Genomic DNA, 22,101 nt, shown 5'->3' with positions numbered 1-22,101 from the left:
AGGAATTCGTGGAAGAGGTTCGTGGCAGAAAGGAAAAGCCAACAACGAACGTTCGGTGTGAGTAAGGTCTTTCTTGCGATTGTTAGAAACTGCCGGAGTGAAAAGATTTTTTTCTTTTTAATGTTAAAGAAACTTTTTATGAGTAATCAATCTGAGAGGGTGAGTTGGAAATGGCGCCATTTTAGCCATTTTATAATGTCTGCGCTCCAAACACTACAACAAACAAACGATAAAGGTATTTAGTTTGTCTTGCTTTTCTTCCCCATACTTACTCGTCGACAACGCTGACACTTAAGAATGGGCATTTCAAGGTAGCCTATTACAATTCTATGAAGTTAATTAGTATGTTAGCGGTACAAATACATTCGCCACAGACAAGCAACACGCGAGTTGCAAGGCCCAGCTACTGAGGCATATTGGTCCGCCACCACCAGGTACAAACCAGGATACCAGTGTGGCAGAAACGTTTCTGGTCCGGATGAACGAACCCAGCGGCTACGTATGATACGTACCTTGACGAGTCTGCTGAGTGCTGACATCGCTTGGTGAAATTTGCGCCGCGCCACCCTCGTTTCTAAAGCATTCACTGTAGACTCAGATTTCGCCTTTCTCACTTCTCAGCGAGTGTTCACACAGTCACAGTGTCGATGGTGACCGTGGACTGAAGAGCTGCCTGAGAGACATCGTTAGCTGGAGGAGAGTTCAAATTCCCAGTGCCCAGATGATGGGTGAGTAGGGAAACTTAATTTCAAAACTATAGTCTCATCTACTTGCCTTTTTTTAAAGAAAAAAAAAAAAACTTGAAAGCCTGTCCCCCCAAAGTCCTTATTGGTGCTGTCTTTTACCTTAGACTTTGTTATTAAAGTTATTAACAACGTTCTTATTTCATGTAATAGTATACTGTTAGCACATACTATAGGCTACCTAAGATACGTGAATATTAAATAATTTTACGTAATTTTTAAATTGCAGAAAATGCGTATTATACTTATCTGTTTTTAGATCACGCTTTTTGTATATATTCACGCAGTGTAATGAGATTTATACCATAAGGGATATTTACGTACAACTTTACTGCTTAAACCGTTTTTCATGGTATAAAACGAGTTTTCATTCTTGTTGGGGGTATTCATTACGACAGGTAACTATGTTCCTAAGGGATATATATTTGCTCTAATTCAGGGTATATAGAATATGCTCTAATTACTATATATGATAATACATCACTGTAGAACTAAGGTAAGTACTAAAAAGGGTAGATCTAGGGTACTATTCCGTGGCGGCCTAGACATGGCAGTTGCGGGTTTTCTATGCAGTTTTACCTCCTGAACAAGAATTCTAAGTAATATTTATTCGGACGACCGTAATTAACCACCAGGGGCCAGTACTAAACACGGCGAAATACATTGGACGCCCCAATCCCTAGTGGATGTCGTATTCGCGGTTACGTTCCTTGCAGTCCGTGCGGAGCTATTCTGTAGAGTTACCCTAAAAAGAAGGACATTTCCGGTTTTGGGTAGAAACGCTTTGGCGTGAAACGTCACGCAATTTCAAGTAGGTACGTACTACGACGTACCTCGAATGACGTAGAGCCCGTTTAGGGACCTGAGACGGGGACCATGCCTGAGTACGTTCGTATATCTGTCAACATGGCAAGGATAACGTCCTGCGCCCTGCTCCCAGGGTTAAAAGTGCATGAATTGCATGAGATTATGCTACTATAAATCTGACATGTGAATCATAGGATGAAATGATATGTGATGTGAAACAATAGAGGACAAGATTGTCAAGATTAGAAACAGAACTGTCCATGGGTAATGGTTTTTTGCGGTAGCGAAAAAAAAGTGACTTGGCGAATATGAAATGGATGTAGACGGAGCAATTGAAATCTAATGAATTTGCAGATCAACTTGTAAAAGATTTTGGAGCGATACATTGGAGTCTTTGGAACAAGTGCTTTAAGGCTCTTTCAAGAAGACAGTAAATATATATATAGTCAACGAAAACAAGATTAGTGATGCTACAGAATAAACCAGCATGAATTGCCGGATCTTTCTGACCCCTAGGGTTTTCGGTGGTCGTTATCTAGGACTAATATTTCTTGGAGGTAATTATCTTTATGATATATACAGTTTTTTTTCAAAGGTAATCCGTAACGAGCTTGTAATAAACACGCTGCAAAGGTGGATACATACCTGACCCGTGGGTGTCAATGTCTAAAAAAAGATCCGAATTGACTTTGAGGTGTGGTTCTCCAGAGCGTATTCTTTGATGGAGTGGGACAAGCCAAGAGTATATATATATATATATATATATATATATATATATAATATATATATATATGTGTGTGTGTGTGTGTGTGTGTGTGTGTGTGTGTGTGTGTGTATTATATATGTGTATATATATATATGTAAGTATGTATGTAGTATGTGTGTGTCGATATGTATGTGTATCTACAAACAAAGTTACAGCCAGGAAGGAAAATTGAAGAACTGGAGGTGTTAAGTACTTTCGTCTTATTACCAAAACACGTTCACAGCAACTAAAGATACAAACTAGGGCCTATGATGTAAATGGTGGGTACAAGCAAGTCCTAAAAAAGGTCTGTAGATCACAGAACGGTCAATTACAGATTAAAATCGAAATCTACTTATTGGTAATCCTCTTTATTCAATCTTTCAATTCTTTCTGGAACATATGTTTTATGACGGGTCAAAAGAAAATAATCCTTGACTTACATTAAAATTATTCACCCACTATAATTATAGGCTACTTAGCATCTCCAGTGTTTCAGTTTTCCTTCGTGGCTGTAACTTTGTTCGTGTACATATATATATATAATAATATAATATCTATAATATTTGATAATATATATATATACATATAATATAATAAATAACAACAAATACAATTTATTAAAAATCACAGTAGATACACGTGACTACGTTATCTATTATTTTTCTGTGGTATTCGTGTATATATATATATATATATATATATATATATATATTATATATATATATATATATATATATATATATATATATATAGATATAATATATATATATATAGTTATATTTTATATACTTTTAATCTTATATAATATGTTAAAAAAGTTATCAAATTTAAATTTGAAATCTTATCCTCGAGCAAATTTAAAATGTTATCATATAGTGGATTTTTCCCCTAAGGATCAAGAGCCTTTGACTTTGCCGCAATATTCATGGTGTTGGCTTCTATCATAAGATGGAAGCACTGAAAGTAACTATCCGTTTGCGGCCTTTTAGTTTTCCAAGTCATAATTGTTTGTAATGATCCGCAAGTTCATGTGTTGGAAAGGAAACGAATAAAAACTAATGATTAATATGCGTGTGTATGTAAGGCGAAGGGTTTATGCATTCCACTCGGATCAACATTAATATTGCACAAGGGGAAGCCAGGGTCAACACGTCCGGGGGCGAGCAGATGACAGACAACCAAAACAATCCATCCCAGGGTGAACAGCAGCAGTCACGATTTTCCGTATTGTTAAGATTGACTGGCGTCCAGTAAATCTGGTGTGGTGATGCAGTTACAGTTTTTTTGTATGTGACTATCTTCCTTACGATGGCATAACACCAGGAACCAGCTGTTGGATGAGGCTGCGAAACGTCAGGTACGTAGGGCGAGTTGAAGGTTACCCTAGGCATGGGAAAACCTAAGGTAGGTAGTACTACGTACAACCTAGCCTATCCCATCGTAGACGAAGAGCCACGTGATGGCCTCTTATTAGCATTTACGTATTTCTCTACGAGCTTAGTCCAGTTCATCCCCGTGAACTAGGCTAGGTATTACCTAGCTAGGTAGTAGGTAGGTACATGTTCCCCATAGGGTAAAACACAGCATGGCCTGCAACAGGCCAACGACTATCAATGCATGCCACCCTCCGAAAAAGTACATTTAATGCGTCCTGACACCGGAGATAGACATCAGTCGCGACTTCTTGTTGGTGAGAAACGGAGCTAAAGACCTCTACTCTCCTTTCGAAGTAAGTATTTTCTCCAAAGTTAGAAATTAAGGCCTAATTTTAAGATTTAAATAGAGGGTATTGAAAAGGGTATCCACGGCAGTGGAAATCTCACCAAAACGCTTTCGAAATTTTTACTTACGCTTCAATATTTTAGAAGATTGATGCCATCTCGATGTTTACGGAGTCGCTTTTGTCAACAAACTTCCCATTTCCTGTGATAAATCTGCACACCATTTGTACCCACAGATGCTGGGGCACTTTCATCACGACAATTGGAACACGGTCCCTTACCAGGACGTTTTTAAGTAAACATCTGTTTTGGTAGAAGACGACAACGAAGCGTGCACTTAGATAATTTTTTAAATGAATATTAAAACATCAATATTTTACAAAGCTATTTATGATGATTAATTTGAAAATATTCGTTATTGAAAAAGTAACTCGATTCTGACTCAAATTTAAGTAATTATTTTTCGGAATTAGAACGTTCTTTTAAGTCCTGTATTATGACGTCATGACATCTTGACTTTCGTACCTATTGTAAATAATTGCTACACTCAACTTTCTTGCAGAACAGTTTACCAGTTATTCATGCAGTTTGTTATCAGCTATTCATGTAATTGTTATAATCGTATTGCGCATATATATCTTTATTATTTACTTTTTGGATATATGAAGATGTTTTACTACCGGATTATCGCCGTAGTGTGACACAATCGTTTTCGGTCCCTGGGCCTCTGTCTGCTTTCGCACCATAAGAAATCATGGGGCCGAATTTGCAATGACCAGAAAGTCGTTAAAAGAGGAAAGTTAGCAGTGAGGGGCATATGTTTTGATTGAGAAAAATACAAATTTATTCAACAGCTAGCTTGTAAAAAATACTTGATTACAAGAAACTTGATTGACAACTAAGCAGCATACCTACTATGGGTTTCAGAGACAGTGCAAGCAAGTTTTTTGGCAATATTTCTGTAACGAACACTCGTATCAGAACAAGATTTTGCTATAGTGCATTACACCCAGTGCCGTAATTTATAAGGGTATCGTGAATCACTAATCGTAAAGAATAACGACACTTGTCCTTGTACCAAGAGACAAAAACTCCATTATTCAGAAATGGATACGAACATGCGTAAAAAGCTCCACCTTCCTTCTCCCCCCACCTCCACCGCCACCCCTGTCCTTCCTTCCTTCACCTTCCTTTCTCTCTCTCTCTCTCTCTCTTCCTCTTCTCCTCTCTCTCTCTCTCTCTCTCTCGCTGTTGCCAATTGGTGTGTTCACCCTCCAAACTGGGTATAAGACTTCCACAAAACGTGGAAATTGGTGAAATTAGGCTATGTATTGGAAGTATATATGCATAAATATTAAAGCAATTTTATCATTGCATTACTATGACAACTAGAATTCATGGGAACAGTTTATAATAATGCATCGGCATATGTGTGAAGCTCCACTAATGTGGCAACGATGATTTTGCCATTCTTAGCATGCAAACATTAATGGTTACATTTATTTCTGGCATACAGTTATTAAAGAAAATCAAAATACTAATATAGACTTAAATCAATGAAAAGTGCTAGCAAAAAAAAAAAAAAATCATAATCCACTTATCCATAGTCTGTTCCTCTATGGTTTTCGGCAGCCAGATGTACGACAAGGTTAGAAACATTGGATTATATCTACTTTAGAAATATCTGTAATTTTCCAGGGTAATTTGGTTGCAAAAAAGGGATAATAGACATGAATTAAATTAACATTTTTAAATAACAAAGTAAAGTTGAACTAAATAACAAGTAAAATAAACAATTTAGGGAATAAAACTTTGCAGTGTCGTCGTTTGCTGTTCATAACTGTGTTTGTGGCGCGCGCACTTAGGAACCAGGAACTGCAGTGTCGTTGTCTGCTGTTCGTAACTGTGTTTGTGGCGCGCGCGCTTAGGAACCAGGAACAGCAACTTGTTTAAAGTGCAATGTGGAGTGAATTGAGACCAAAATGTGTATAATAACAATCAAATAAACCATGACCCCGGGAATAAAAAGTTTCATACTTTCATTAATATAGGCAACAAAATGTTGTTTTATTGTGCTGATTACAACTGCAATCTTGAGTAAGGTCAATAAACGTTACATAGGCATATACACTAACATTGTTCAAATGAGTGCTAGGAAGGCTGGGAAAGATGGTGGATTGTCTGTGGTTACGAACAGCAAGTCACGCGATTGCCGCCATATTGGATTTCAAAACTGCCTTGAAAACATACTTTACTTAGAGCTCACATGCTTATTTTAGCCCGTATGGCGCTTTCATATATCACATTATGTTGACGAAACTTCAATCTTTTGAATGGTATGCTTTAAGATGTAGGTAATTGTATTCTTGTTTCACCGATTAAATATTGAGCCACGTGATGACGATGGATCAACTGCGGTTGTTTACCCTAGTTGTTTTTCTGGTAAGTGTGACAGTGATTTTAATAAAGCACTACATATTTTAAGTTTTTTTTTTTTTTTTTTTTTTTTACTCATTTTAAGTGTTTGGTTCTTTTTATTATCTTAGCACTTTGAAATACTAGATGTGAAATACATAAATGTGAAGTGTAATACCTAGTTTCTTGCATCTTAGTAGACCATCTAAAGGACTAGTTTGGCAAACCCCTCTGGAATAAATTAAGTACCTACGTACAGTGGTGCTCAAATCTCATGCGACATGATTCTTTTTGTATCGTCCAGATTCTCAGACTCAACGTGATGTTGCCAAGTAGTGTTATCATTTTTTTTCTAATGTCATACATGTCGAAAAGTTTGTGAATTCACAGCTAGCCCTATTTTCCTTATGGTTATATAAATATGATCCCTTTTATGCATTGGTAAAATTCGTAATCTGTGTGATTTGAACTGATTTTCTTTTTTTTTTTACGATGCTCAGTTCAAAGTGCGGTGTGATAAGGTTAGCTGTGCCAAAATGAAAGCACACTTCAAATGCCCCTCGGACTGGTCAACATAACTACGTCTGCTGCTGTATGACAGTAGACCTATAAGCTAAACAGTTATAACAACATTTTCAACGTAGGAATATGAATTAAAACAAGTTTCTTTGAATGTTGAAACTTTCGACTGTGTTTAAGCTGCCTGTATGTTGCAAATGTTTTATAGGCCTAAAAAATAATCTACGCCATCTGAGATATAATCTGTTATTAATGAATTTATTTGTAGAGATTATGTTTTTTGACGAATACAATAGGAATATGAATTACAACCAGTTCTTTTTGAATGTTGAGTTTTAGGCTACGTTTAAGCTGCCTATATGTTGCAAAATGATTTATAGGCTAAAAGAATAATCTAAGCCTTATGAGATGTAATGTTACCAATGTTTATTTGTTTCCGACACGGCTACAAACCTTCGGTCCTTTTACAATAGGAAGGTACTAGCGGCAGCTGATAGGTCGTAAGCTTTCGAACAACAAGGGGTTTGGTAGTTAAACTGCTTGTCCGACAGGCGCGCCGCGCGCGTACTGGGAGGTAAACAAAATCACTTTTGCTTTCGGTCCTCACAGTGGATGGACGTGTGTGTTCGCTCTCTGCCCGCTGCTCGTCGTTTGCTTTCTAAGTTTGGTTGTAATTGTGTATGAAAGAGTATTGTAAGTACAATTATTCTCTCTTTACAAATATTAATTACGGCTTTCAAGTGAATAATGATGGAATCCTCAGCCTCGCTACCCAAGGAGACTTTGCCCAGGGTATCGAAGGGCGCAAATGCGGGAAGTTCAGATCATTCCCGGAGATTGACCCTCATATTTTGTGTGCTCGGTGTCGGGGCGCGAATGCACCCGGCCGAGCCCTGTGGATGTATGTAATGACTGGTCGGAGGCGCAGTAGGGGACTTTGTATGAGGGCAGGAAGAAGCGAAGGCCTGCAAAGGAGTCGTCGGAAAGCTCTCCCGCGACTCCTTTGGTGACGGACACTTCGTCTTCTTCCTGCCGCCGCTCAACTTCCACGTCTCGCGCCTTCCCCTTCGGGGGGGGTGTCTAGGTCCTTCTCCTCTCCTGACGTGTCGAGTGTGGAGGAGGGCGCTAGATACCCTGACGTAGAGTTGTATCTGGGTCCTCTATCCGCTCGTCTTCGCGCGAGCGGGTAGAGGATCCTTCTAATCACCCGACTTTTGCCTCCTCAGGTGCGGTTGCCGTGAAGGATGACCTCGGACAGGTGTGGGCATCGTTGGGGCTGCAGGGCGTGCCGAGTGTCCAGGGGCTGCTCTATCATCTCGCTGGCTCCGTGGCGGTTACTCATGCAACGGTCACAACCACCACCACGACCCGGACACAAACACCCGGCTACGCGTCACCTCCTCACCTGGTGTACACCCAGCACGCGGTCTCTGTAACACCCACAACATCGGTTGCAGGGGCCAGTCGCCGTAACTCGGGGGAGTGTGATGCCGCCACCTGGGTTTGCCGTGCTGCCCGCGACCGGACTTCATGTGCCCGAAGAGCTCGCCCCTGGACCTCCCACCGTACCGATGACGTCTGTGCCGCTGGTTGATTCGACCATCTGTACCGCCCACACAGTCTGCGCTACCTGCCGTGACCACCGCTGCTGTTCCTGTTCCTGCTCCTGCCGTCTCGACTGCCGTTCCTGTGATGCTCGCACCTGCTGATGTTGTTCCTGTTCCTGGCGCCGCTGCTCCCGATGCTGGTCTGTTCGGACAGGTACGTCCGGGCCCTGTTGCTTCGGCAACAGCAGCCCCGGCTCCGTCCTGGATGACAGATCTGACGTCGGTCCTGAGGAGGTTGACGAAGAAGAAGAATAAGAAGGAGGAAGGTGTCGTCGTCGTCTTCATCGTCTTCTCGTCGTCGTCGTCGTCTGCCGCCTCTTCCCCTTCTTCTTCTAAGGCTCCCCCGCCTAAGAAGAAGAAGGTCGCCTCCCCCCCCCGCCCCCCCCCCTAAGAAGTCTCCCCTTCGGGAGCTTCTAAGGGCCCGTCTCGCTCTGGTGAGACGGGGGGTTCTTCCGCTGGTCGCCCTGCTCCTTCGGGAGCAGGACCCGTCTCTTCTCCCGCAAGGAAGAAGACTACGGGGGACCAGAGGGGTGCCGGCTAACACCGGCACTTCCTCACCTGCTGTTAGTGGTTCGGCCCACAGCAGCAGGATCCGGCTCGGCCGCTCGTTCGCGAGAGGTACCGATGTAACGGTCGCCTACCAGCGACCGTGCAGCCAGGAACCAGACCTCTGAGTCCGCTCAGCGTCAGGTTCACGGCACGGAGCGGAAGACTGGCTGACAGCCGCTCTCGCGACTCTCGCCAGGCCAGCTCTCGCTCGCGCGGCGAGCGGCTGGCTACCGGGGCGGGCGTGACGGTCCATGACCGGCCACGGGCTGAGGCTGGGAAGAGGTCCCCCCGTCCCCCCGTTCGCCGGCACCAGCCACGGCTGGTACCAGCGAACTGACGCCCACACCGTGAGGATACGCACCGATCTCACAGTGACAGTGGAGCTCGCCGGTCGCCTGACCGTCGCTCTCGCAGAGAGCGATCGGGTACGGCGACCAGCACCAGCTCCTCTGACACACGAGACCGGGGCGCTGTTCTCGGTCCAGCCGTTCTCCACAGCGAGACGGCTCGACTAGGTCTGCAGCTCGATCACCACCGCGGTTGGCGATCGCCTGCAGTCCTCCAAGCCCACTGGTTCTGCCAGCGAGCGAGGAGAGAACGTCAGGTCTGCCTCTCCCATACCTTCAAACCTCCTCGGGTTACACCGGGAGGGGGGCGAGGTATTGAGGAGTGATCGTGAGGGTGCGCCCCTCAGGATCCCGCCACGTCGTCGTACGTACCAGGCTCGGTTCTCGGACCAGCCAGGTCGTACGCACAGGTGGTTGGAGGAGACCGAGAGGGGGCTGTCGCTGCTCCTCTCCTTGAGGGAGGAGGGTCTCGGGAGATTGCTCCTGTTGAGGGACTGGACGGTCCGACTCCACAGGATGCTATCACGCCCACCGAGATCCAGAGGAACTTTGCCGAGGTTATTGCGCTGATTCGTCAGCACAACGACCTCGGGGAAGGATCGCCGCTCCCACCATCCGAGCCCCACGTCCCGGCTCGAGTCGTTCTGGGGCCCGAAGAGGGAACCCAGACCGACGGTGGGTTTGCCGCGTTCACACTTGCGACTCAGTGCTGGACCAGGTTGAATCGCTTGTCTCCGGGCAAGACGGTTCGCTCAAGTCTGGCAGGTCGAACAAGCTGCTTCCACCTCCTCTGCTAACGACAGCGGCGGTTTTTACGTGCCATCTGAAGACCCGATTGATGCCGCCCAAACAGGTCAACCCGGAGATTAGCTAGGCTGACTCCGGGTGTGTCTGCAACTGCAGCTCCTGTCCGAGAACCTGTGGTTCTCGCAGCAAGAGGCACTAGGCCTGGAATCTACCGCCATGGCAGCTTTCCAGGCCGTCTCCTGGCTAGATCTGTGGTCCCTCACAGTATCTAAGGTCGCAGCCAACTCCGGGGGAATTTCCTCCCGAAGAGGACTCGGCCTTCAGGAGACTTTGCCAGTCAAGAGCCATCTCCTTCCTTGCCCACCAGACGGTGAACCTGTGGGGCCAACCTGGTTCTCCGACGAAGGGACGCTGTCCTTACTCGGGTTTCCAGGGCGGGGCGGGCGAGGCGGCGTTGGGGCTTCGAAACGGACCTCTACGGAGTTTCCACGTCTCTCTTCCCAGGAGAGATGGTGGACGCTGCGGTGGACAGACGGCGCACTGATGACAGTGACCGTCTGGTTCACCAGGCAGTCTCGAAGGCTTCTGGGCAGCCTCGGACTGCGGCCAAGTCTAAGAGCTCGGCTAGCGCTTCCTCGGCTGCTAAGACGGTTGCTGCGTCGAAGCCCCGAGGAATGACTCTGTCTCTTCGACTTCTAGCAAGGGGAGCCGTAACCAGCCCTCCTCCCAGCCCTCCTCATCCCGTGGAGCTCTGGGAAGAAGTCGAAGAAAGGGGGGAAACGCTAGGGACGGCGTTCCCCTCACCTGCTGCCGGAAGTGGGGGGGTGCCTGGCCAGCCATTGGGCACTTGGCAGCGCTACGGCGCCGAGACCTGGATTGTAGATGTCCTTCGGGAGGGATATCTATTACCCTTCGAATCTCGGCCACCCCTCACCTCCAACCCGGTCCAACAGCAGTCGTACGTTCCAGGGTCATCGAAGGACGTAGCACTCAGACAGGAGATCAAGACCATGCTGAGCAAGAGAAGCTGTAGAGATCGTCACGGATCAGTCACCGGGCTTTTACAGTCGACTCTTCCTGGTGGAAAAGTCTACGGGAGGCTGGCGCCCGGTGTGATAGATCTCTCTCCCCTGAACCGGTTTGTTCGCCAGACCCGGTTCACGATGGAGACGGCACGCTCAGTGCTCGACTCCATCAGGGAGAACGATTTCATGCTTTCAGTGGACTTGAAGGATGCGTATTTCCAAATACCCATTCATCAGTCCTCCAGAAAGTACCTCCGCTTCATCCTCGACGGGACGGTGTACCAGTTCAGGGCACTGTGCTTCGGTCTCTCAACCGCCCCCCCACAGGTGTTCACAAGCGATGTTCACTCTGGTGTCTGCTTCGGGCCCATTCGCACGGATACGTCTGATGAGGTATCTCGACGATTGGTTAGTCCTGGCGAGCTCCCGCTCGCAGTTGCTACAGGACAGGGATCGACTGCTCGAGTTCTGTCGCGATCTGGGGATCGTTGTGAACTTTGAAAAGTCCGATCTCGAGCCCAAGCAGAGGATGAAGTCACCTGGGTATGCTGATCGACACGGTAGCAGGGCGAGTCTTCCCCGCAGACTCGCGGATCAGCAGATTCAGGGAGGCAGCCAACCAGTTTTCCTGTCTCGGCAGGAACAGGTAGCTCAGCGATGGCAAGTCGTGATCGGGACACCTGTCGTCACTCGAGAAGTTAGTCCCTCACGGGCGTCTTCACCTGCGGTCTCTTCAGTGGAGACTAAAGGAGAGTTGGTCACAGGCGACGGATCCCCCAAGCTTTCCAGTGTCACTGACACGGAGGTGAGGCAGGACCTAGCCTGGTGGCTCGACGACAGGAACCTCTTAAGAGGAGTGCCACTGCGCACTCCCCCCCGGACATGCAGCTGTTCTCAGACGCATCGACCGAGGGATGGGGCGCACACCTGGAGGAGTTGCTGACTTCAGGAGTGTGGGACGAGAACGACAAGCACCTTCACATCAATGTTCTGGAACTCAAGGCAGCGTTCCTCGCTCTCCAAGAGTTTCAGGACCGCTTGATGGGACACCTCAGTGGTGTTGATGTGCGACAACACCACGGTGGTGGCTTACGTCAACAAACAGGGGGGCCTAGTGTCTCTCCCGTTGTACCAGTTGACTCGGCAGGTGCACGAGTGGGCTCAGGCACACTCAATAGAGCTGTCGGCACGCTACATTCCAGGAGAGGTAATGTAGTAGCAGACACGCTCAGCCGTCGGGATCAGGTGATAGGGACCGAATGGTCTCTACACCAGGACGTGGCGGAAAGGCTCTTCGACCTATGGGGGCGACCAGTCGTGGATCTGTTCGCCACCCGGCACAACAGGAAGCTCCAGGTGTTCTCTCGGCCGTGCCGGACCCATGGGCAGCTGCAGAGGACGCTCTTCAACACCCGTGGGACAACCTCTTCGCCTATGCCTTTCACCCGTTCAGCCTGATTCGCAAGGTGATCAGTCGAGCGCTGGTCACCCCGAATCTCAGGATGATCCTGGTGGCTCCCAAATGGCCACAGGCCATTTGGTATCCGGACCTGCTGGCCCTCTTCTCGCAGGAGAACCGAAGAGAGATTCCCCCTTGGCACAACCTTTCTCGCCCAGCACACGACGTCGAGCGGTACCACCGAGCAGTCCAGTCCCTACGTCTTCACGGCTGGCTGTTATCCACCATCTCTTCGAACGAGAGGCTTTTCTCGTAGCGCAGCAACAGAGATGGCTGGGAACGTCCGTCAGTCCCTCTGCAGCTGTGTACCAGGGGAAGTGGGCCGTCTTCTGTGGTTGGTGTCGTAGACTGGGGTCTATCTCCTCTCAGAAGCCACTCTTCAGCAGGTAGCGGATTTCCTCGTTTTTCTTCGCCGAGAGAAGCTCCTCTCAGTCCCCACAGTTAAAGGATACAGAGCCGCCTTGGCGCTCGTCCTGAAAACTGAGGGGGTTGGACATCTCGAACTCGTTCGAGATCTCCTTGCTTATGAGGAGCTTCGAAAGGTCTTGCCCACCCAGGGAACTCAGGCCCCCTGCGTGGGACGTGACTCTCGTCCTTAGGAGTCTGACTCGAACACCGTTCGAGCCACTCCGAGAGTCGTCAGACAGGGATCTGACCCTCAAGACCCTCTTCTTGCTGGCCCTGGCATCGGCGAAGAGAGTAGGGGAACTTCATGGTCTTTCCTATGATGTACGACACTCCAGGGGATGGGGATCCGTGACGCTCGATTTCGTCCCGAACTTCGTTGCGAAGACTCAGAAACCGTCAGTCCCTGATGACAGGTTCGAGTCATTCACGATTCCCTCCCTATTGGACTTCACCGATAATGATGCGGATGAGATGCTGCTTTGTCCTGTGAGGGCGCTACGGCGCTATCTGAAGAGAACTCGACACCTCAGGCCTGAGTGTCGACGCCTCTTCGTTAGCACCGGGGTCACCAAGAAAGAAGTATCCAAGAACACTCTTTCATTCTGGCTGCGTGAGGTCATCAGGAGGGCGTATGAGGCTGATGGTAGTGACGACATCCGTACGTCCCGTCCGAGAGCTCACGAAGTCAGAAGTATATTGGCCCCTCGTTGGCGTTTCGCAAGAACTTCTCCGTGGCGCAGGTCCTGAAGGCAGGGGTCTGGTCTAACCAGACTACCTTTACGTCCTTCTACCTTCGGATATTGCCCACAGGTCCTTGGATACCTTTTCCTGGGGACCCGTGGTGGCTGCTCAACAAGTTGTGTAGCTAACCCAGACCCTCGCAGGCTGAACAGCATCGAGTCCTGGTGTGACTGTGTGGATGGATGTGTGAGTGAGTGAGTGACTGGCTCTCTCTTCCCATCTTTTCCTTCTCCTCTCACCTGTGGGCAGAGGGCCATGGTCGTCACTACGCTGGATGAGGACGAGATGCAGGTGAGCTATATGACAGAGACCCATCCTATCCCTTTCACTAGGGATAGGAGCAGAATATCCACCACTTCCTTCTACAAGGGGGGAAGTTGGATGCCTACAAGAGTCAAACCCATGACTTTATATTTGCTCCTGTACAGGAACAAGTTTCTTGCATTGCTGGTACGAAGAGATACGCATGCCTCTCTCTTAGTACTCGGTCCAGAGGTCTGACCATTGATCCTGCGGTGCACACCCGATCAATCGGACAGAGGCTTGGATCCCTCCCTCGCTCTTACGACCAGGGAGGCTTCCAAGGTTGGGCGAACACCAGTCTGTTCACAAAAGACTCAGATTCCACCCACCAAGAAGTGAGTCTTCCTATTGTAAAAGGACCGAAGGTTTTGTATGCCGTGTCGGAACAAATGACAATTTGTCCAAAATTGCATTTTTCCTAACTATACAAACCCTGAGGTCCTTTTACACAGCCCCACCTCATGCCACCCTCACTCTGCAGTTTTTGCTTGGGCCAAAGCAAAAGTGATTTGTTTACCTCCCAGTCGCGCGCGCGCGCCTGTCGGACAAGCAGTTAACTACCGAACCCCTTGTTCGAAAGCTTACGACCTATCCAGCTGCCGCTAGTACCTTCCTATTGTAAAAGGACCTCAGGTTTGTATAGTTAGGAAAAATGCAATTTTGGACAAATTGTCATATTTGTAGAGATTACCTCTTCTTTGAGGAATAAAAGATGATGATTTTGATTATATGGAGAAGATGACTATTAATCGAAATATCATAAGTATTAATATCAAGGCGTATGGAACACTTGTTTTTTCAGTGGTTTAAAATATTATTTTCTTAAAAGGCCTCCTCGCTTTTGGTGTATAATTATTCTTTCATAAGGTAACTTGAAGAACAAGAATGTGTTGATTACCTCATTTGCTTTTTGGGCCAGAAATTGTTAATAGAGAGATGTGACTGTTAATTGTAAACTAAAGAAATCTAATACCTAGGCCTAGGAACAATAATTTTTTAAATGTTAAGAATTATAACAATTAATTATGTATGAAAATCCAAATATTCCTCTAACACATATAAAGTAAGTGTTTTCAAGATAATTTCATTGTCGCTACTCAGTGTAGACCTACTTATTTTATACCGGGTGGTTGTTGCACGGACACTAATGACAGATACGTCACACACGCTCCCCTCACACGTTGATATCGGTGGGCGCATTCTACTTTTGCATATACATATTTACATCAGCATTGACGTGTAAAAGCAATCAAATAGGACTATTTCAAATTTTATGTTGGCTTTGGAAGCATTATTAATGTTATGATAATTTTTTTCCTCTTTTATTTATTTGAACTGATGCTTGATGACGACTTCATTTTGGTCAAATGCTTCAGCGATGTGTGAACGAAAGTTTTGAAAATGTTTCGGAAGAGTTTTTTCTGAAATTTGCTACACGTGACATTTTCTTACAGTTTTGAAATATATGACAGATTTCACTTTTATGAAAACATATTATGTCCATATTGTATGCAATAATCGCGTTTCCGCATTGAAATAATAGATATAAATATGGAGCATGCTATTGCCAGTTAGTGAATTTGAACGAAATCCTATGGAGTCATGTCGCATGAGATTTGAGCATCACACTGTACCTATCTATCTAGGAGCCCCCAAACAGCATCTTACCTAGGGCCCAACAAAGCTAGAAACGGCCCTGGTAACAAATTAGGGTAAAACATCACGGACGACCAACCCTCATTACGCTGGACGGGTCTTATTCACTCGATATTTAATTGGTGAAACAAGAATACAATTATAACTAAGCATACCATTCAAAAGTTTGAAGTTTCGTCAACTTAATGTGATATATGAAAGCCCCATACGAACTAAAATAAGCATGTGACGCTCTTTGTAAAATATGTTTGTTCCGATACGTAATACAAACCCTCGGTCCTTTAACAATAGGAAGTAGCTAAGCGGCAGCTGGAACGGTCGTAAGCTTCGAACAAGGGGAGAGCGGTAGTTACTGCTTGTCCGATCGTCGCGCGCCGCGCGACTGGGAGGTAAACAAATCACTTTTGCTTTCGGCGTGTGTGGGAAGGACGTGTTCGCCATCGCTCTGCCCGCTTTTGTCGTTTGCTTCAACTTTGAGTATTTGTTTTCTCTTTCTGTATATCAGGAGTGATTGTAAGTACTTTTTCTCAATTCTATTGTCTTGCAATGAGTGAATTAGAGGAAATTGAAATATCACCGCGCCCTCCAGTCGCCCGTAGAGTGTGTCCCGGGCTGGAGGGGGGGCGTAAATGTGGAGGGTTCAGGTCATTCGTTGAGGTGGACCCCCACGAGGTTTGTTCTCGTTGTCGGAGGGGGCGAGAGTGCTCCCGCAACGAACAACCATGTGTGGTTTGTATGAATTGGTCCGAGGCGCAGTGGGTGCTGTACGAGGGCAGGAAGAGACTTAGGCCGGCCAAGAAGTCATCGGAAAGTCCAGTGACTCCTTTGGTGACGGACACTTCGTCCTCTTTTCCTGCTCCCGGCCAGCCCCCACGTTTCGCGCCTTCCCCTGCGGGGGAGGGGGGGGTAGCGGAGTCCTCCTTTTCTCTCGATCCGTCGAGTGTGGAGGCGGAGGGCGCCCGCTACCGGACGTACAGCTGTACTCAGGGTCTTCCGTCCGCTCTGGGGGGGGTGTTTCGCCCCCCAGGCGCGGGGAAGCCCCTCCAATTAACCCGACTGTTGCTTCCGCAGGTGTGCCATCAGCGAAGGACGACTTGGGACAGGTGTGGGAGTCGCTGGGACTGCAGGGAGTGCCCAGCATCCAGGGGCTGCTACAGCGGTTGGCGGGGTCGGCGGTGGTCACTCATGGTGCGGTGACCACCACTACTACCACATTAACGACACCAGCGTATGAGATGCCCACCACATCTGGTATATACGCCCCATATAATGTCGGTGCACACGGTGGCAGTACAAAAACCAATTGCCGCCGTTCCAAAGAGGACGATGCCACCACCACCTGGATTTTTTCCTTTGCCGACCCCGACTTCCGCTGCCCAAAGAGTACCCCCCTGGACCTGCCGCCAGTGCCACGGATGACGGTGACTGTCGACAGGACGCCTGGCTCTCCCGTGGTACCTGCCGTGCCTGCCGTACCTGTTGCCGCTCCAGCTACTCTTTCCTTTTCAAAAAGAAAAATAGAGTACTTAGAAGAACTAACCCAAATGAAAAGAAAATAGATATAATGAATATAAGTGAAACCTGGTATTCCCAAGAGACTGGGAATGATGATCAAATAAAAGGGTTCCAACTTATAGATCAGATAGAAAAATAGGAATCAAGGGGGAACCGCAATATATGGGAAAAGACAAAAAACAAGGAAAAATATATGAGAAATATAGTAACTCAGAATGTGAACTAATAGCGGTAGAATTTGAATCTGAAAAATTGATGAACATAGTAATATATAGACTCCTAATACTAAAGAGTTTGACTTAATAATTGAAAAATTGGATGATATATGTAGAAATCACAAGGACTGGACTATTCTCCTATCTGGTGACTTCAACTTTCCTTTCGTAGAATGGAAAGAACGAATAGGAGATTGTGGTTGTACTTATACATATAAAAAAGAGAGTAATAGTAGTGCAGAAGATAAGAGGCAATTTGAAAAGCTATTAGATATGCTACTAGAATACAACATTCAACAAATAAATCACCTGCCAACAAGAAAGGAAAATACTTTAGACCTAGTATTTGTGAACGAGATGAATTATGTTAAAGAAATAATAGTTTATAATGCGAGTATTTCAGACCATAATGTCATAGAATTAACAGTTCATTCCAAAGCAAGTGAAAATAGAGATAAGCAAGAAATGAAAAAGTGGGAAGGATATGGAAAATACAACTTCTACAGTAAAAATATAAAATGGTCAGAAATTAATGAAGAATAAACAAAGATTGGGATAACATTTTCGTAAGTGATGACATAAGGGTAAATACGGAGATATTATATAAAATATTGGAGATAATAGTGGAAAAATATATACCGAAGAAGAAAAGTAAAACATCATTCATGCATACCAAGAGACAGAAGGATCTTGTTCCAGAAAATCAGAAAATGGAAAAAAAGGTCTTGCAAAAGAAAAAAATGCATGGAAAGTTATAGAACTAAAAAAGTAAGATAGAAAATGCAGAACAAAAGATTATACAATCAAAGAAAATGAAAAACGGGACTTGGAAGAAAAAACCCTATTAAATATCAAGCAAAACCCCAAACTATTATACTCATATGCGAAGAAGATGAATAAAAGAAGAATAGAAATAGGCCCTATGAGAATTGAAGGGAGATTAACGAATGAAAAAAGGAAATTTGCAAACATACTGGCAGAACGATATAAGAGAGAATTCACCCCTAGAATAGATAATGAAGATAATGATATAGAAGTAAGGGATGAAAATAGTGAATATTTAGCTGACATAGATATTAATGAAGCTGATATTGTGCAGGCTATTAATGAAATTAAAAATGGAGCTGCTGCAGGGCCAGATGGAATTCCTGCTATTTTGTTAAAGAAAGTAGTTCATTCTATCGCAAAGCCACTTGCAATATTATTAAGACAAAGTGTAGATACAGGCAAGATATATGATGAGCACAAATTAGCATATATACCCCTACTTTCAAAAGTGGATCAAGACTAGAGGCAAGTAATTATAGGCCTGTGAGTCTAACATCACATATTATGAAAGGTATGAAAGGGTAATGAAAGAAAAATATTATGAAACATTTAATAAAAAATAATTTGTTTAATAAAGGACAACATGGTTTCGTACCCGGAAAAAGTACACACCCAACTGTTAGTCCACGTGAAAAACATATTCAAAAATATGAAAAGCGGAAATGAAACAGTGGGTTTGGTTTATTTAGACTTTGCAAAAGCTTTTGATAAAGTAGACCATAATATATTAGCGAAGAAAATTAGAAAACACAATATCGTGGATAAAGTAGGAAGATGGTTAAAAGAATTTTTACACAACAGAAAACAGATAGTTATTGCAACGACGAGAAATCGGATGAAGCCAAGGTAATATCCGGTGTGCCGCAAGGTACGGTGTTAGCTGCAATACTGTTTGTTATTATGATTGAAGACATAGACAATAATGTTAAGGATTCGGTAGTGAGTAGTTTCGCAGATGACACAAGAATAAGTAGAGAAATTACTTGTGATGAAGATAGGAACGCTCTACAAAGAGACCTTAACAAAGTATATGATTGGGCAGAGGTAAATAGGATGGTATTTAACTCTGATAAATTTGAATCAATAAATTATGGAGACAGAGAAAGAAAGCTATATGCATATAAGGGACCTAATAATGAGACCATCACAAATAAGGAAGATTAAAGACCTTGGTGTGATGATGAATAGGAACATGTTATGCAATGATCAAATAGCAACTCTGTTGGCAAAATGTAAAGCAAAAATGGTAATGTTGTTAAGGCACTTCAAAACAAGAAAAGCTGAACACATGATTATGCTTTATAAAACATATGTTCGTAGTCCACTTGAATATTGCAATATGATATGGTACCCACACTATCAAAAGGATATTGCACAAATAGAGAGTGTACAAAGGTCCTTACAGCTAGAATAGAAGAAGTAAGGACCTAGACTACTGGGAAAGATTTACACAAAATTCTTAAAATTATATAGTTAAAGGAGAGGAAGAGAACGCTACATGATAATTCAGGCATGGAAACAGATAGAAGGAATAGCAGAAAATATCATGGAACTAAAAATATCAGAAAGAGCAAGCAGAGGTAGATTAATAGTGCCCAAAACTATACCAGAAAAATAAGGAAAGCACACAGGACATTAATCCACTACGCACCAGCATCGATAATGCAGCGTCTATTCAATGCGTTGCCAGCTCATCTGAGGAATATATCAGGAGTGAGCGTAGATGTGTTTAATTTTTAAGAATAAGCTCGACAAATATCTAAACTGCATCCCAGACCATCCAAGATTGGAAGATGCAAAATATACCGGAAGATGTACACTAGCAACTCTCTGGTAGACATTAGAGGTGCCTCACACTGAGGACCTGGGGCAACCCGACAAGATGTAAGGTCTGTAAGGTCTGTAAGATAGGCCTGCACATTCATTTCAGATGTTCCTGCCGTTCCTGCGTGTTCCCGGACCTGTTCCTGTCGTTCCCGCTGCTGGTGTTGCTGTCACAGTCTCAGGTCTTTCCGGACAGGTGCAGTCGGGCCCTGTTGCTTCGGCAACTGCCCCGGCTCCCTCCTGGATGGAAGACCTGACGTCTGTCCTGCGGAGCCTGGCGAAGAAGAAGAGGAAGAGGAAGAAAAGGTGTCGTCGTCATCTTCATCGTCTTCTTCGTCGTCTGCTGCCTCTCCTTCCCCTTCGACTTCTAAGGCTAAACAGCCGAAGAAGAAGAAGGCTGCCTCCTCCCCCCCTAAGAAGACTCCTTCGGGATCTTCTAAGGGCCCGGCTCGCTCAGGCGAGCTGGGGAGCTCTTCTGCTGGTCCTCCTGTTCCTTCGGGTACAGGGCCCGTCGCTTCTTCTGCAAAGAAGAAGTCGACGGGGACCAGAGGTGCATCAGCCTCGGCTGGTGCGTCCTCACCTGGTGCTAGTGGTTCTGCCACCGCTAAACCAGGTTCCGTCTCGGCGCTTCTCGTTCGCGAGAAGCACCGAGTGGACGCTCTTCCAAAGAGGACCGTCCAGCCAAAGTTTTGACGTCCGAGCTCGCTCGCCGTCAAGACAGCGGCGCGGAGCAGAAGACTCGGAGGGGGAAGTCGTTGCACCACGACTCTGCCAGGCCAGTGGAGGACGCTCTCGCAGCGACCAAACCCGGCATGCTCCTTCCGGCTGACGTGACGGTCGCTGACCGGCCACGGGTTGAGGCGAGGAAGGAGTCCCCACGGCCGCCGTACCAGCCACGGCTGGTACCATCGGTTTGACGCGCGAAGAGGACGCTGGCCGGTCTCGACGCGAAAGGGAGCCTAGCAGGTCACCCACCCGTCCGCCGCTCCCGATGGGACCGGCGAGACGGTGACCAGCGGCAGCTCGCCTGACGCTAGAGATCGGTCTCGACGTTCTCAGCCGAGCCAATCGCCCCAGGGCGAGCGGCGACGCTAGGCCTGCTGCTCGACCGTCACCGCGGGTTGACGATCAGCAGCAGCCCTCCACGCAACGCTGGTCCTGCCAGCGAGCGAGGGGGGAGCGTCAGGTCTGCCTCTCCCGTACCTTCAACCTCCTGCGGGCTATTACCGGGAGGAGCGAGGTACCAAGGAGCGATCACGAGAGGTGCGCCGCTCGTGACCCGGCTATGACGCCGTACGGCTCAGGCACGGTCTTAGGACCGACCAGGACGTACGCGCAAGTAGTTGGAGGCGACCGTCAGGGGTCTGTCGCTGTTCCTCCTTCTGAAGGAGGATATCGAGGGATATGCTCTTGTTGGAGGGACTGGACGGTCCTACTCCACAAGACGCTGTGACGCCCGAGATACAGAGGAACTTCGCAGAGGTCATTAAGCTGATGCGTCTGCATAATGACCTCGCGGAAGGATCGCCGCTACCACCAGCAGAGCCACGTCCCGGCTCGAGTCATTTTGGGGTCCCAAGAGGGAGCCCAAAATGACGATGGGGTTGCCACGATCAGAGCTTGCGACCTCAGTCCTGGATCAGGTGGAGAATCTCGTCTCAGGACGGGAGGACTCGCTAAAATCCGGACGGTCCTCTAAGCTGCTTCCTCCCTCTACAGCGGCAGAGGCGATTCTACGTGCCATCGGAAGACCCGATACTGCCGAAACAGGGGTTAACCCCGGAGTTAGCGAGGCTGACTCCAGTGTGTCCCCTGCAGCAGCTCCTGTCGGAGAACCTTTAGGTTCTCGCAGCAGGAGGGGCACTTGCCCTGGAATCCTACACGACTTATGGCAGCATTCCAGGCAGTTTCCTGGTTGGATTTG

At 46.4% G+C, this 22,101-nt stretch overlaps 1 protein-coding gene across 2 annotated transcripts in view; it reads left to right on the top strand.

Moving 5' to 3' along the window:
* Positions 1-572: 572 nt before the first annotated feature.
* LOC135217984 (E3 ubiquitin-protein ligase RNF123-like) overlaps positions 573-22,101 on the top strand; it is a 245,262-nt gene continuing 223,733 nt past the window's right edge. Inside the window, exon 1 of one of the 2 annotated variants that reach the window (XM_064254111.1) lies at positions 573-728. In XM_064254111.1, coding sequence (XP_064110181.1) covers positions 722-728 — 7 coding nt within the window. In that variant the 5' untranslated portion in view covers positions 573-721. Of the gene's footprint in view, positions 729-3,263; positions 3,656-22,101 lie in introns of those variants that run through there. The other variant, XM_064254112.1, reaches the window with a different exon arrangement.

The sequence above is a fragment of the Macrobrachium nipponense genome, chromosome 9, assembly GCF_015104395.2.
Source record: "Macrobrachium nipponense isolate FS-2020 chromosome 9, ASM1510439v2, whole genome shotgun sequence".
Lineage (NCBI taxonomy): Eukaryota > Metazoa > Arthropoda > Malacostraca > Decapoda > Palaemonidae > Macrobrachium > Macrobrachium nipponense.
Note: the sequence above shows the minus strand (reverse complement) of the source record. Positions and strands in the feature narration are given on the sequence as shown.